The sequence below is a fragment of the Polistes canadensis genome, unplaced genomic scaffold (genome assembly GCF_001313835.1).
Source record: "Polistes canadensis isolate GaletaPanama2010 unplaced genomic scaffold, ASM131383v1 scaffold_467, whole genome shotgun sequence".
In the NCBI taxonomy this organism is placed as follows: Eukaryota; Metazoa; Arthropoda; class Insecta; order Hymenoptera; family Vespidae; genus Polistes; species Polistes canadensis.
In genome coordinates this window covers 17,841-32,591 of record NW_014570014.1, presented here as the reverse complement: position 1 = coordinate 32,591, position 14,751 = coordinate 17,841, and the positions used below count along the sequence as shown (strand labels likewise).

Sequence of the window (14,751 nt, the reverse complement as noted above, 5' to 3'; positions counted from 1 at the left end):
TTTAAAATTTGCCAATATAAATTTTTCCAATAATTAGATTTTAGATACTTTTATATGCTAAATTTTTGTATTAAATTAGAAAATTATAATCAGCAAATTATACATATAATACATATCATAATATAATCTTTTACGAAACATTATCATTTTGAAAGTTATTGGTTATAATACTTTATTTCTATAATATAATATACAAAATAAAATATAATATATATAAGCTTCATTAGGTTTGCTTTATATTATTTATAACATAAAGTAACATAAAATTTGTAATACAAACAACCCATGAGTATGACCTAGTTATTCACACTGTAGATATTTTATCCAACACTACGTTTTATCTTGAAATATAAAAGTAGCATCTAACATCCGTTGTATTACATGAAATTCACAGTGAGTGTCAGGTAAATATCTCGATACTTTATGGATTAATTCTATGGTATCATTGTTGGAACAGTTTGTTAGAATTAATTCTGACATATTCTGTAAAAAAAAAATAATGCATATAAATTATATTAACAATACTTTCTAACTATTTAATATATACATGTTTTAATATGAACTTACTAAACTTTCAAGATATTTATGAAGTGTTGTACTTATTCGTGAAACTTCTTCTAATAAATCTGGTGATTTTGAAAGATATGCCATCATTCTTCTTCCAGCTATAGGCAATAAGTCGGACGCTAATTTATCAGTGTCATTCACAGCTCCAACAACCTAATTATATATTAACATACATATAAAATTCTTTTCAAAAATGTATTATTAATTACCTACTGATTTAAATATTAAAGATGGTAGTCTAATGTATTATAATAAAATGTTATTATAGAGTTAGAGGGGAAAAAAAAATTGTGTTATTCTTATTAACAACCTCTTCTGCTAATCGATCAAATCCATTGATATAAAGTTGACAAGCTTGATGAATTCTTAATTCATCACTATTTAATTTCCACATAGAACCGAGAGTTTGACACCTGCTCATCCAGAGTACAGCTTGCGTAGAACTTAATGTTTTTCCATCTACAGTTTCTTGATGAATGAAATCCATGGAAGCTGTAATTACATGACGTAAAAATTCTAAACGTAAGCTATCTTTTCTATCATCATGATTCCAAGTAAACATTATTTTATCTGATATATCTTGAAAAAAGTATGGATGAGTCTGGAAAATAATAAAAACACGATTATTCATTTTTTTATAATTATTAATTATGTTAAGAATAACATTTTTATACATATATTATTCTCACCACTCCTTCAAATAAGTTATTTAGAGGCTTTGATATCTTCAGGTTGAAATATGCCATCATGTATAAAACATTAGCTATCTGCAAATGTAGGATAATTAATTCATACCATGCAGGTGTTTGTAATAGAGCTGAAAATGCAAATGGTTGTGGTCCGGATTGACCTTCCCATAGTTCTTCTGATTTAAGTAACACGGTACTTGTTTGCAACAATTCAGCCTACAAAATATACATCATTTAATGAAAAAAAATTATATTTGTAAATAATTGTAGATAAATCATTATCTTACATCGCTGAATATATCAAAAAATTTAACACAATATTCTAGAAATGTAACTAATTGCTTGTCAGAAAGTCCAGTTTCTTGTATAGATAATCTTTCTTTCGGCAGTTTACCTAGCTTATTCATGATTTTTCCAGATGCTTCCATTCTTTTTTTTATATATAATGTCCATAAAAGACAACAAACACCTGTTGTTATAATATTTATTATTTTAACATTTATAAAATGTATATTGTTTTATATATACGCGCGTAAGGTTTAAAATACAATTTTTGTACTAATGTAAGAATTAATTTTTACCATGTTGCATATGTTTCATAGGTATGTGACGCAAAACAGTTAAAGCTGCATCAAGATTTTCTAATTTCGAGACATTTTTATTCCAAGCCATAGCAAATTCCCAACATAAATTTGCAAGAAGCACGCTGCTTGTTAAACTATATGGAAAGTGATGTTTCAACAAAGACAATTTTTCTAGAAACAATAAAAATGTCACTTGAAGATTAAATTATAACATTAAATCTTACTGTTTGCAAATTATATCTTGCCTAGCACCCACGCTTGTGCTGTTGTATTTGTATTTGACTCTGTTTGATTTTCTACAGGTGAAGAAGATGATACTATTGCATCCTCTTGTAAATTAACAGCAGGTATTTTTTTTTCAGGTACTAGATTCTCCTCCAAATTCGATTGTTCAAATTCGATGTCAGTCAAATCTACCAATTGTGCAGGATGTACGCCTGTTGAACTTAACCATTTTGCAACAATTTCAGAAACAGAACCTAAAATCATACATGAAATTATATTACTCTATAATAATATACATTATATCAAAAAAGTTATAAAATTATAACCTTTTCCATTAGATAAAATCATTCCCAAAGAAATATTTTGTAATTCAAAAGGTAATTTGAAAAAGTCATTTGGAGGATCTCTCAAAGGTCGTTGTCTAAAATATTTAATCATAGTAATAAATACTTTCATATAATACTTTTATCTTATATTTATACTTTAAATATATATATAATTTTTGTGTCATTTTTACCTTACAACTGTATTTAAAACCATAACATCTTCAAGGTTTCCTATTAGTAAAGTGAATTGACATGTATCCTTACTTATATTTTCCCATTCATTTATAGAACTATATATTTCTTCATGTGCTATAAGATTAGATTTTTCACTATTTTTGTCCACTTTTGCTTGTGGATCATTATTATCAGCATCATTCTTGTTGCTATCACAAGTTTCTTCTGTAGTATTATATGTTTTGTCTTTATATTTTTCTAATGTTACAGCAACTGCTCTACATGCTAATGCTGCTGTATATGCATGTAAAGGATTTAAAGATTCAGTTAAAACAGTACGTACATCTTTCCACCATAAAGAACTCTCATTATAATCTACACATATTTCTTCTATATCTATAGAAATAAAAAAAAACATTTATAAATAAATTTATTTATTATTTTTTTTCATTGAATATCTTTTAATACTTACTATTTAAAGAACATATAGCATGCAATAATTGTGTGAATCGTGTCAATGTTAATTCTAAGTTTCTATCATCCTCTTTGTACATCCAATAAATTAATGCAAGCTGCATAAAAACATTTGGTTGAATATTACTATTTGCAGCTACAGTTTTCCATGTCTCAATAGTTTCATGGAAAATCATACATTTTTCAAAAATCAGTACAGCTGAAACATACACAGTTATTTACGATGAAACATGAAACAAAATAATTTGTTTGAATAGCAATAGAAAATAAATTAATATCTCAATTCAATACTTACCAATTTGGTATTTTTTTTCTAATTTAATATCTTTTTGTAAAACTAGCAAATCTGATACACCAAAATCAAAACATGTTAAAAAATTAAAAAACTGTCTTTCATTATCATTAAATTTTACTTTACTTTCCGATCTAATATTGTCATTTCCTATATCATTTATTGTTTTATATAACGTTAATATTCTATCAACTTCGTGTTCAGAAATTAATAATGTTAAAGCTAGTATTTCAGTATTTGATTTTTCATTATCAGAAGAATCAACTGATTTCACTGTATTTTCTAAATTAGAACTATTAATGAATATATAAAATGCTATTATTTTTTGTAATTGTACAATTAATTTATGTACAACTTTTGCTGCTGAATCCATGATATTTGAATCTATAAAAGATAAATTTTTATAATTATAAATTAAATTGTTTTCTATATTTTAGATATATATAATTTTAGTAATAATACGTTCTTCATTAAATGCTTTTACCATACCAGATTCATCGAACATTTTATCAATACAATTAGCAGCAGCTAGTAATGCATCAGGTAAGATATCCTTAGTATTCATTAATAATTCCAATGTTTGCAATCTAACTTCATTTGTTTTCATAGCTAAGCATACATTACGAACTTCTGTAATTAATTTTTCCTTATCAAAATCTTCCTCTCTTAGAAAATTTTTCAATTTACGAAGAAGATATATGTCACATGCTTTTTTAGCATTTTTACTACTCAGAGCAAAGTGAAACGGAACAATTATTTCTTTTAATCCTCCAAGAGGATCCATAAATACACAAGCATGTTGTGGATCATTTTTAGTTAAGTTTGCAGTTTCATTTATACCTAGCAGGCCATAATTAATATACAGCAGTCTAGAATCATTATTATAAATATGATTATATATTGGTATGAATAATTTGAAAAACAATAATCAATGTAAAAAGTGAACTTAGTTAAGACATACCGTCCATTTTTACTGGCAGTAAAGGTTGTAATTTTAGGACCCTGTTGAATTCCCCATATATCTATTACACCCTTCTTTGGAGCATAAATAACTAAAAACAATGTATTGCGAATGTTTGATGTGCGTACATTTCTATTAGAACTCTTATGTATTCCAGAGTGTTTGATTTCTTCAACTTCAATCCATCCACATTGTGCATCACGATATCCTTTCCACATTCTTACTGCAACACCTCTTTTATTATCTACTAGTGTTACTCTACCCATTGCATCTGTTACAGCTGATAACATCTTATTTGGACTACAAACAATCGAGTCACCCTCTCTCATCAGGTCACTTATGCTATACCTGCAGCTCAATGTTTCAGTAGATTCTTGACCATTATTTTTAGAAATGTCAAGTGATGCAGAAGTTTTTGAATTGCTTCTAAACCAACTATTCACAGAATATATATTACTTTTTTTATAATTTATATATACAATATTATATAATTAACAAGTACTTACGGAACAGCTGTTCCAATAGCATTCACTAATTTACTGGCCATTGCAGCAGCAACATCGGATAAAACTGGAGCATTACCTCCTTCTAATGCATAATGAAAACCAATAAACGGTCTTTTACCAGTAGCCATAACCAGATTGTGTTGTGGAGCACTAGATCTATATAATGCATTGTAACCACCACATAAGGAAGCAGTCATTAAATGATTAAAACTGTTTACAGATGTTGTACCAATAATTTCAGCATCATTTGTGATATCTTGATTTCTAAATTCCCATTTCTTGTACGACAAGGTAGTAGCTGGAGATACATCGTTACATTTAGCTTGTACTGCAATTGAAATAATATTAATAGAGGAAATGTAAAAAAATATAATATACACAATGCAATAATATATATATACCTCTAGCTAAATGATTTCTGCATGCACGTAAAGTTGTGAATAATGGAAATCCTTGCAGTATACATATAATACTTCTATAAATTATATACAATTCTTCTAATGGTTGTTTATTCATTGAGTGTCTATGAAAGGAAGATGACTGGCATTTTATTCCAAGAATCGGTTCGTTATGAAGTTGCTGTTCTAATAATAATGCACCTGTCTTGGGTAATAAAAAATACATTTTAATTAAATCATTTTAATAAGGGGGGACATTATTAACTTACTTCCGTATAAAATCTTAAAATGCCATTATTGAATCCTACAGCTATGCATGTCCAATCAGGACTAGTACCTGCACTAATTTTACCCAGTGAAATCAGAGGTAAACATATTATCGAAGTAATCCATTCGCTATAAAAATGATTTAATAAATGGTTTAATTATCTTTATAAATAAATAAAATATATGATCTCTTCTTTTTCATATTAAATACTTACTTTTGATTTTCTGTAATTATTCCATTCCATACGATATGAAATTTATTTTTTGATTCACTTGGTTCCTGCGAATCCCATTTTGCTAAAAGAATATAATTCATCGATTGAATACATATTTTATTGATTATTTTATATTCCATCATTATTATACTTACAAATCAGTATGATCATTTTAGTATTTTGTGCAAGTGCAAGAACATCACCGGCAGATGAAAGTGAGATGAAACAATCTTGTAAAGGTAATTCATGACTTGCAATAGGTTCAGCTAAAGGATATAAAATATTTATTGAATTTCAAATAGAAGTATTCTCTATTGTTTTTATTCTGATAAAAAAAAGGAATAATAAAATAACTCACATCTAGCAACAGCATCTCCAGAAAGTATTTCCTTTACTTTGTTCAAGTCTTTCAAATTGCCAATTGTTTTTATTTGACAGGACATTGGTATAAAATAGTATTTATACCTACTGTCACGATATGTTAGAAGTTAGATACTTTTGTATAAGGATAAAGACTATATGGAATGTACAAAAACACAATATTATAGATATACGTTGGGGTATGGTAAGGTAATGTATATAGAAAAGATTTCAATTATTTTCTTATGATACATAGGTGCGCTAAAATCGCTATCCTTTATTGCCAGTTTACAATTTTACACTTGGTATACCACCGAAAAGTTGGCATGGAATCTCAACAATAGAAAAAAATGAATAAGTACTCTTAATTGCACACTAATTGCATATTACAAATCTATAATTGCACAAATGGACAAACAAAAAGTCAACAATTGATTGAAAACAAAAAACAATAGAAAACTTTATTGCTGCTTAGAAATGAGAAAGAATGTTTTTGTATTTTCAATTATTAATAATAAATTAAATAATTAACTAATAAAGTATGCAATTATAGATTTTAAATATTCAATTAATGTACAATTATGAGTACTTATTCATTTTTTCTGCTGTTCAGGTTTTTTGCCAACTTTTTTGCGGTACTTTATACAATTGCGATGATACATTACTTTAAATATCTATTGTTGATAATACTTACCATTAATACATATGCATTCATGTTAATTGTACTGTAAAAAAATGGAACGAAGTACAAAATAAGTGAATATAATAAAATCTATGTTATGACGTTTTTCCAAAAAAGAATACGACAGACTTCATAATATTAACTTAAAAAGTAATTTGATCGTTTAACATATGCGTAATAAAGTCTATTTTGTAATATTTAATTAATAATTGTTTATAAACACATATTTTTAAACTACGGTAATTAATATGGTATATATTTAAATTGAATTATTATTAATTTCATAATTTGAACAAATTATCGATAACACAGTATTTCATGTGAGCATTTACAGAGGGCACTTGTGCTTCATTCTTCTTCTTAATTTTTTATTAGACGTCTTATCTATTACAAATGATTAGTTCATGGAACATAAGAAAAAAGAAACAATTGAAAACAGTATAGAAGCGTTTCCCGCCATTATATTATATGTTATAAGTTTTTTTGGACGTCTATTTATCGTTTTTTTCTTACGATTTTCTTCAGTTTTATTTTATATCCAAAGAATGTGATATTGTTTTTGTATACAATAATTGTTTATTGAAATTAAATATTGACAAAGTAATAATGAGCGAGGCACAAGGTAAATCATATATTATCTCTATGTATAGCATGTATATATCTTTTATTTATAGTATAGATTTATCTTAACAAAAAATAAATATAAATAAAATTATTTCTATTGAGACTAAAATTAATTAAAAACAATGGCAATGATTTAAATATTTGTTTTAATTATTTTATTTTTTGTAATTAGAATTCCCTTCTGGTAGAGCTAGAAGGCAAAAACCTGAAAAAAGTGCATGTGCCTTAGCATTACAAAAGTTGAAACAATTGAAAGGTAGTAAGAACAAATATGAGATTGATGAATTGGAAAATGTTTATGAGGAAGTCGATGAACAGGAATATTCTAAGACTGTTCGTAAACGGCAAAATGATGATTGGATTGTTGATGATGGTAATTAATCTTATAGTATATGATTCTAGTACGTAGAGAAAATTATGTTGTTATATTTCAACTCACAGGTGGAATTGGTTATATAGAAGATGGTAGAGAAGTCTTCGACGATGATTTAGATGACAGTAGTATTCAGAATGCGATGAAGTATAGTACTTCAGGACCTAGAAAGAAGAGAAAAATTGTTACTAAAAGCAAAAGGAGTATTCAAGATATGATTATGCAAATGCCCTCTAATTCGAAAAGTAAAAATACTTTTGATGATGATATTTTAGGAGATTTAATGAGCGAACTTAAAAAAGAAGATACCAAAAAAGTACCTGTTATAAAAAATAGTAAAAATAAATTATGTAAAACATATTTTTTAAATAATAAGTGAGTAATTTATTTAATTTAATATAGAATATAGTAAAAATAAAAATAAAAATAAAAATAATTTATAAAAATTTAGTAAAATTTATCATAATATGCAATGTATATATTTGATGAGATTCTATATTGTAAATATATGAAATTTATTATATTTGATATTAGTAGCAATCAAGACATGGAGAAAAAGAAAAAAGTAACAACAGGTGACAACGATGTGCTTTCAATGATTGACATTATTACTATTAGTGATGATGAACCAATGTTTGATACATTAAATAAAAACGGTTCTACAAAAGAATTACCAGGTATCAAAACATCAAATAATGGTGCATGTGTTCAAAGTACAAGTCAAGAAATTACTAACGATGTCAGCGATGAGTCTCAGACTGTAAGCATAGAAAAATATAGTAATATGAATGAAGTATCGGGTACTCAAATAATTGAAGATGGAAGTATAGACATCAGTGCATATATCGGAGATGTGAGTTTTTATTTTATTAAATATTTTGTATAAACAAATGCATAAAAATACTTATCTCATTATTTCTGATATAGTTGTCTGAAATAGATTTTGAGAATTCAAGTTTAAACGAAAATGAACATTTGAAAGAATCAGTGCCAACGACTTCGAGAGCTGAGAATCATTCTAAGATTAAATCTCCAACACTCTGCAAAGATTCTGATATATTGGAGGAAAATCAGGAAATTTTTAATGAAATATGGAACGATGATTTTGGAATACAAACAACAAATGTTGAAGTTTCTGCAGAGAATTCAGATGTGTCTATACCATTTATTAAAAATTCTGCTGGAGAAGAAATATTTCGTTTTTATTGGTGGGATGCATATGAAGATTTTTTTAAGCAGCCAGGCACCGTATTCTTATTTGGAAAAGTTTATATTCCATCTACCAAAACGTACTGTTCTTGCTGTCTTACAGTAAAAAATATTCCAAGAAGGATTTATCTTTTACCTCGAGAATATGTAAGTAAACGTTTTCTTACATATCTTTAGAAATAGTAAAATCAAGATATTTTTAATAATAGATCACAATTATTAAAGAATAATTTTCTAAATTTTAGATAAAAAATTCTTCCGATTCTGAACAAAAACGAACTAGCATGCATGATGTGTATCAGGAGTTCAATGAATTTGCTAACAAAGTAGGAATTAAAGAATTCAAATCTAGTCAAGTTTCAAAGTATTATGCTTTTGAGCAAGAAGATGTACCGAAATTTTCAGACTACTTAGAAGTTAGATATTCTACATATTATCCACTTATTGATTCAGCGTATTCGGGGCCTGCTATAGAAAAAGTTTTTGGAACAACAGTTAAAAGTTTAGAGCTTCTACTTATAGAAAGAAATATCAAAGGTCCTTGCTGGTTGGATGTCAAATGTGTAATTCCTACAGGAGTAAAATCTAGTTGGTGTAAATTGAATGTATGTTTCAGTACAAGTTATTAATTCGTCAAAGACATTTTTAATTCATTTAATATTATAAGTATTTATATATAATTAATAGGTTACGTGCATGAAAATGGAAAATATTTCAGTTAGTTCAGAATCTCAAAACTTATCAATACCTCCAATGACAATAGCAACATTAAACGTTCGTGTATCCTCACATTCCAAATCGCAACAAAATGAAGTAGTAATGGTTGGAATTCTTCTTCGTCGTAAATATAATATTGACAAGGAACGGCCAAAACCACCAAATTTATTTGAACAAAGTTTTTGTGGTAAGTTTCCGTACTTAATATGTTATTTAAGTATATTTAAAGAATGAATGTATTTTTTTTTTAATTTGTTTAAATAGTTATAACTAAACCACGAGATCTTTTATGGCCAAGACAAGCACAAGAAACACTATCAAAAATAAAATATACTACAATAATAAAATGTGATAATGAACATGATCTACTCGAAGAAGTACTTAAAATAATAGAAAATGTAAATCCAGATTTATGTATTGGTTATGATTGTGGATTTCAATTTGATGTTTTGTTACATAGAATTTTTAATCTTCGAGTATTAAACTGGAGTAGAATTGGAAAATTAAGACGTAGTACACATCCTATTATTAAAGTGAGTGTGATTACTATTTGCATTAAAAAAGGCAATTATAAAACATAAGCTTATGAAATCAATTTTCTTTTTAAGGGAAAAATCAATATAGGTCAAGCATTTGCTGGCCGTTCTGTTTGTGACATACAAAGTTCAGCCAAAGAATTAAATTTAAAAGTTAGGAGTTATGATTTGGAATCTCTTTGTATAGCAGTAAGTGATTTATATATTGTTAGATTATTTATTAGATTAATACTATTTAATTAAGTGAACAACCGTACATTATATGGTTTTAGGTATTAAAACAAAATGAAAATGAATACAAAGAATTAAAACCTGGAGAATGTCCTTTGTTTTATGAATCGATAGAAAAAATGGAAAATCTCATAAAACGTACATTAATGGAAGCATCGTATATTTTGTCTATAACATTTGAACTTGATATATTACCACTTGCATTGCAAATTACGTCTATAGCTGGTATATATAAACGTTGATTTTTTAATATCAATTATAAGGTATATTTATTTATTTATTTATATTTTATGATTTGTACAGGTAATACTTTATCAAGAACACTATCAGCTGGCCGTTCTGAAAGAAATGAATACCTTTTATTACATGCTTTTTATTTAAAAAATTACATAACACCAGATAAATTGCAAGGAAAAATAAATAAAAATACCGAGGGTGGTAAGTTATGTGATAATATAAAGCTAATAAATAAATGGAGCATGCAACATGTATGTATGCACATGCTTTAATATATTTCTTTATACGTAGATAATCCTAGAAGGAAAAAAGCAGCTTATGCGGGTGGTTTAGTCTTAACTGCACAAAAAGGGTTTTATGATACGTTGATTTTATTAATGGATTTTAACTCTTTATACCCCAGTATAATACAAGAGTACAATTTATGTTTTACCACGGTACCAGGTGCAGCATATGCTAATTATGAGGTAAATATAGGTTTTTAAATTTATATATTTTAATATGCATATGTATATATAATTATTTATGTAATATAAATTATGTGTGTATGTGTAGGATTTAGAAATACCAGATTCGAGTTTAGAACCAGGTATCGTTCCTACAGAAATACGTAAACTCGTGGAAAGTAGAGTTGAAATAAAAAAATTAATGAACAAGCCTAATATTTCTTCCGAGTTAAAAATGCAATATAATATACGACAAATGGCTTTGAAACTCACTGCGAATTCAATGTATGGATGTTTAGGTGCAGCCCATTGTAGATTTTATGCTAAGGGATTAGCTGCTCTAATAACATGTAAGTTTCATAAAAATAAAAGCAAGATATTATTATCACTATTAAATGCATACAAGATAATTATTTGTTTGTAGCAAAGGGTAGAGAAATATTGCAAGATACAAAACGTATGGTGGAAAAATTAAATTATGATGTTATTTATGGCGATACTGATTCTATAATGATAAAAACTAATATTCTTGATTATGATGAAGTTTTTTCTATTGGAAAAAAGGTATAATATCGACTAGTTTGATATTTTTGTAATGTGTATTTTATAGTTTTTATTTAATTGTATATATTTATCTAACAGATAAAACAAGAGGTTAACAAGTTATATAAAAAAGTAGAATTAGATATTGATGGTGTATTTCGTTATTTATTACTTCTACAAAAGAAAAAATATGCTGCTGTTACTATGGTTAAATTACCAAATGGACAGATTAAACTAAACCAAGAACATAAAGGTTTGGATATTGTTAGAAGAGATTGGTGTCAGTTAGCCTGTGAAACTGGAAAGTATGTATATTATATGGATATTTTCATTTGTTGTTCAGTAATTTACATAATTAATGTGGATATAAATTTGTAGGAAAATTTTGAATCAACTATTTTCCGAACAAACCAACGACACACGAATAGAAGAAATTTTCACTATTTTACAAAACGTTTCACAAAAAGTTAGAGAAAATAAAGTGCCTTTATCTTCATTAATTGTTACTAAACAACTTTCCAAAAATCCCCATGAATATCCTGATAGAAAACAGCCTCATGTTTTGGTTGCATTGAGATTAAACAAGGATGGTGGAAGGATGTGGAAAGTTGGTGACACTATATCTTATATTATATGCGAGGTATTTATTCACATTTATTTGTTTACTTAGTAAGTAGTTATAAGTCTAGGTTTAATGTTATATTATTTTATTTTAGGATGGAACAGATAAGTCGGCTACGGAAAGAGCTTATCATATTGATGAATTTAAAAAAAAGGATAATTTAAAAATTGATATTAATTATTATTTGATGAATCAAATACTTCCAATTGTATTAAGAATTTGTGAACCAATAGAAGGAATAGATGATGTATTATTAGCCAGGAATTTAGGTACATATAATATGAAGAAATATTTTCTAGATTAAAATGTAAAACTGTTTTAATGTGCTGTTCAAAATGTTGTCCACCTATACATTCTAAGATAGTAAGCATCATAGGCAGAACTGCTAAACATCATCTTTAAACATCACATTAAACAGTTTTGCAAATTATGTTATAACTCTTGAATAATGCTTTAAATGATTTATCTTTTTATAACATTTTGTTCTCTTATTTTTGAACGTAAAATGTGCTCACAATTTTTGTACAAAAAACTTTAGACATTCTGTATACAGATTTAATTAATTTTTTATTTTATTATAAATAGGTTTAGAAAACGTTTATAAGTCGAAAGCAACAGTCAGCGAAGACAACCATAAAGCACTCATTTCAATAAATGATGAAAAGTTTAAGTACTGCTTACCTTTTAAGTTTAATTGCATAAATGAAAAATGTGGAGCTGAAATCACAATTAATGGTGTTATATCTGCATTTGTGAGTAAAGAAAAATAATTTACTTACTAAAAAATTAAGTTTTAGTATAATTATTAAACTATACGTTTACAGCCTGAAGGTGATCGTCTATCATTAAGCAAGTGTTCTAATCTAGAATGTACAATGCCTCCATGGAAATATATCAAAGTCATACAAAACATTTTACAACTTGCTTTGAGATCTTTTATAGATACTTATTATGAATGTTGGATAGAGTGTGAAAATCCTCTTTGTTCATACAGAACTAGAAAAATGCCATTATCTTTTCAGGGAAAGTATCCTAAATGTACTAAATGCCCAAATGCTTTTATGCATAAAGTTGTAAGTACCAACATTTATTTTTGTTTAATATTGAATTTAAGAGAATGATATAAATACTAAAAATCAATTATTTGGTTTAGTACTCGGATATTCAACTGTATAATCAACTTTTTTACTATCATCATATTTTTGAAATAAATCAACCTCAATACAAGTGTAAGTATTATTTACAATTCATTTAATTTCTCTAACTGCGAATGTGTGTATTTAATTAATGTTTTTTTAATTCTTAGCTATACTAAGCAGTTATTCGCGGGAAATAATATCAGCATATGACACTTTAAGGGAGACTGTTGACAAATTCTTATATTCTAGCGCATATTCAAATATAAATTTAAATGCAATATTTTCAAGCAAGGAATCAGACAATCGTAAATTATCCGATAAATATTTTGTACAAGATAAAGGCCTTTTCGAAGAAACATATAATTTTACTTGTTCAATGATGGATGAATTAGATGATGAGAGTGATATATTGAATTTAAGTAACAAAACACTTTCAACGAACACGGGCACTTAAAACAAATGTAATTGATGCATTTTTTATTATTTTCTTCTTCTTCGTCTGTTTGTTAGGACTATGTCCTGTTATTATTTTTTTTATTATATATTAATATATTATATTTTGTATATTTCGATAATATATCTTTTATAATAAAATATTAGCGTTAAAAACAATTTTCTATGGTATAAATACTTATTTATTAGGAAAAAAAATTATACCAGTTTATACCCATCTCCATCCATAATATATCATCTACATCCATAAATATTTATTTACAGTAACTACAAGATCTGTAGTAGATCTTACCTCTGCAGTAGCTGCAAATCTCGATACATTCGTAATACGATGTATTTAAAATTTTTACGTGAAAATTTAAAAATATTCTAGTTTCAAATACGCGCGTCTAATACGAACTTAGTTCGCATATGTCCACCGATAGATGGAGACAAAGTAGTATTCGACGGCTAATTCTAAAGTCCACCGATAGATGGAGAYACAGTAGTAGTCGACGGCTAGTTCTTAAGTCCATCGCTAGATGGAGCCACAGTTCTCAATTAACAGCTGTAAGCAGTTCGTACGTCCCCCAACAGATGGAGGCACAGTAGTATTGAACAGTTAGTTTCTAAGTCCACCTATAGATGGAGACACAGTAGTATTGAAAAGTTAGTTTCTGAGTCTACCAGTAGATGGAGACACAGTAGTATTCTACAGCTAGTTCCTAAGTCCACCAACAGATGGAGGCACAGTAGTATTCGACGGCTAGTTCTTAAGTCCACCGATAGATGGAGACACAGTAGTATTCGACGGCTAGTTCTTAAGTCCTACAACAGATGGAGACACAGTAGTATTCGACGGCTAGTTGTTAAGACCTCCAATAGATGGAAGCACAGTAGTAGTCGACGGCTAGTTCTTAAG

General features: G+C 27.4%; 2 protein-coding genes across 3 annotated transcripts; one reads left to right on the top strand and one right to left on the bottom strand.

Moving 5' to 3' along the window:
* Positions 1 to 129: 129 nt before the first annotated feature.
* Positions 130 to 6,233, bottom strand: LOC106792544 (rab3 GTPase-activating protein non-catalytic subunit). Its single transcript, XM_014759007.1, has 19 exons — positions 6,037 to 6,233; positions 5,834 to 5,944; positions 5,679 to 5,760; positions 5,466 to 5,592; positions 5,200 to 5,401; positions 4,799 to 5,126; positions 4,293 to 4,727; positions 3,821 to 4,200; positions 3,335 to 3,715; positions 3,038 to 3,238; positions 2,583 to 2,961; positions 2,392 to 2,486; positions 2,086 to 2,319; positions 1,838 to 2,011; positions 1,544 to 1,725; positions 1,257 to 1,472; positions 878 to 1,168; positions 568 to 720; positions 130 to 483 (listed from the first exon to the last, which is right to left on the bottom strand). The coding sequence occupies exons 1-19, from the start codon at positions 6,119 to 6,121 to the stop codon at positions 331 to 333; spliced, it is 4,209 nt and encodes a 1,402-aa protein (XP_014614493.1). The 5' UTR covers positions 6,122 to 6,233; the 3' UTR covers positions 130 to 330.
* An 886-nt stretch (positions 6,234 to 7,119) lies between these two features.
* LOC106792548 (DNA polymerase alpha catalytic subunit) lies at positions 7,120 to 13,909 on the top strand. 2 transcript variants are annotated; one of them, XM_014759015.1, is made up of 21 exons: positions 7,120 to 7,342; positions 7,517 to 7,717; positions 7,786 to 8,092; positions 8,255 to 8,570; positions 8,645 to 9,073; positions 9,172 to 9,531; positions 9,614 to 9,830; positions 9,908 to 10,176; positions 10,252 to 10,368; positions 10,452 to 10,635; positions 10,714 to 10,848; positions 10,939 to 11,114; positions 11,203 to 11,443; positions 11,518 to 11,657; positions 11,736 to 11,941; positions 12,015 to 12,276; positions 12,353 to 12,527; positions 12,844 to 13,010; positions 13,083 to 13,331; positions 13,412 to 13,487; positions 13,565 to 13,909. In XM_014759015.1, exons 1-21 carry the CDS (start codon positions 7,327 to 7,329, stop codon positions 13,849 to 13,851), a joined length of 4,530 nt encoding a protein of 1,509 aa, XP_014614501.1. In that variant the 5' UTR covers positions 7,120 to 7,326; the 3' UTR covers positions 13,852 to 13,909. The 2 variants fall into 2 exon arrangements, with proteins under 2 accessions (XP_014614501.1, XP_014614500.1); XM_014759014.1 differs by having other exon boundaries at positions 8,252 to 8,570.
* Positions 13,910 to 14,751: the final 842 nt, after the last annotated feature.

Excerpts from the sequence above, each read along its gene's own strand:
- LOC106792544 (XM_014759007.1), bottom strand. The coding sequence starts at position 6,121 with ATGTCCTGTCAAATAAAAACAATTGGCAATTTGAAAGACTTGAACAAA. Across the intron at positions 5,761-5,833 it reads TAAAATGATCATACTGATTT|CAAAATGGGATTCGCAGGAA; the intron begins GTAAGTATAATA and ends ATATTCTTTTAG. Across the intron at positions 1,473-1,543 it reads TTTTTGATATATTCAGCGAT|GCTGAATTGTTGCAAACAAG; the intron begins GTAAGATAATGA and ends TATATTTTGTAG.
- LOC106792548 (XM_014759014.1), top strand. Across the intron at positions 10,177-10,251 it reads GTACACATCCTATTATTAAA|GGAAAAATCAATATAGGTCA; the intron begins GTGAGTGTGATT and ends TTTCTTTTTAAG. Across the intron at positions 10,369-10,451 it reads TGGAATCTCTTTGTATAGCA|GTATTAAAACAAAATGAAAA; the intron begins GTAAGTGATTTA and ends ATATGGTTTTAG.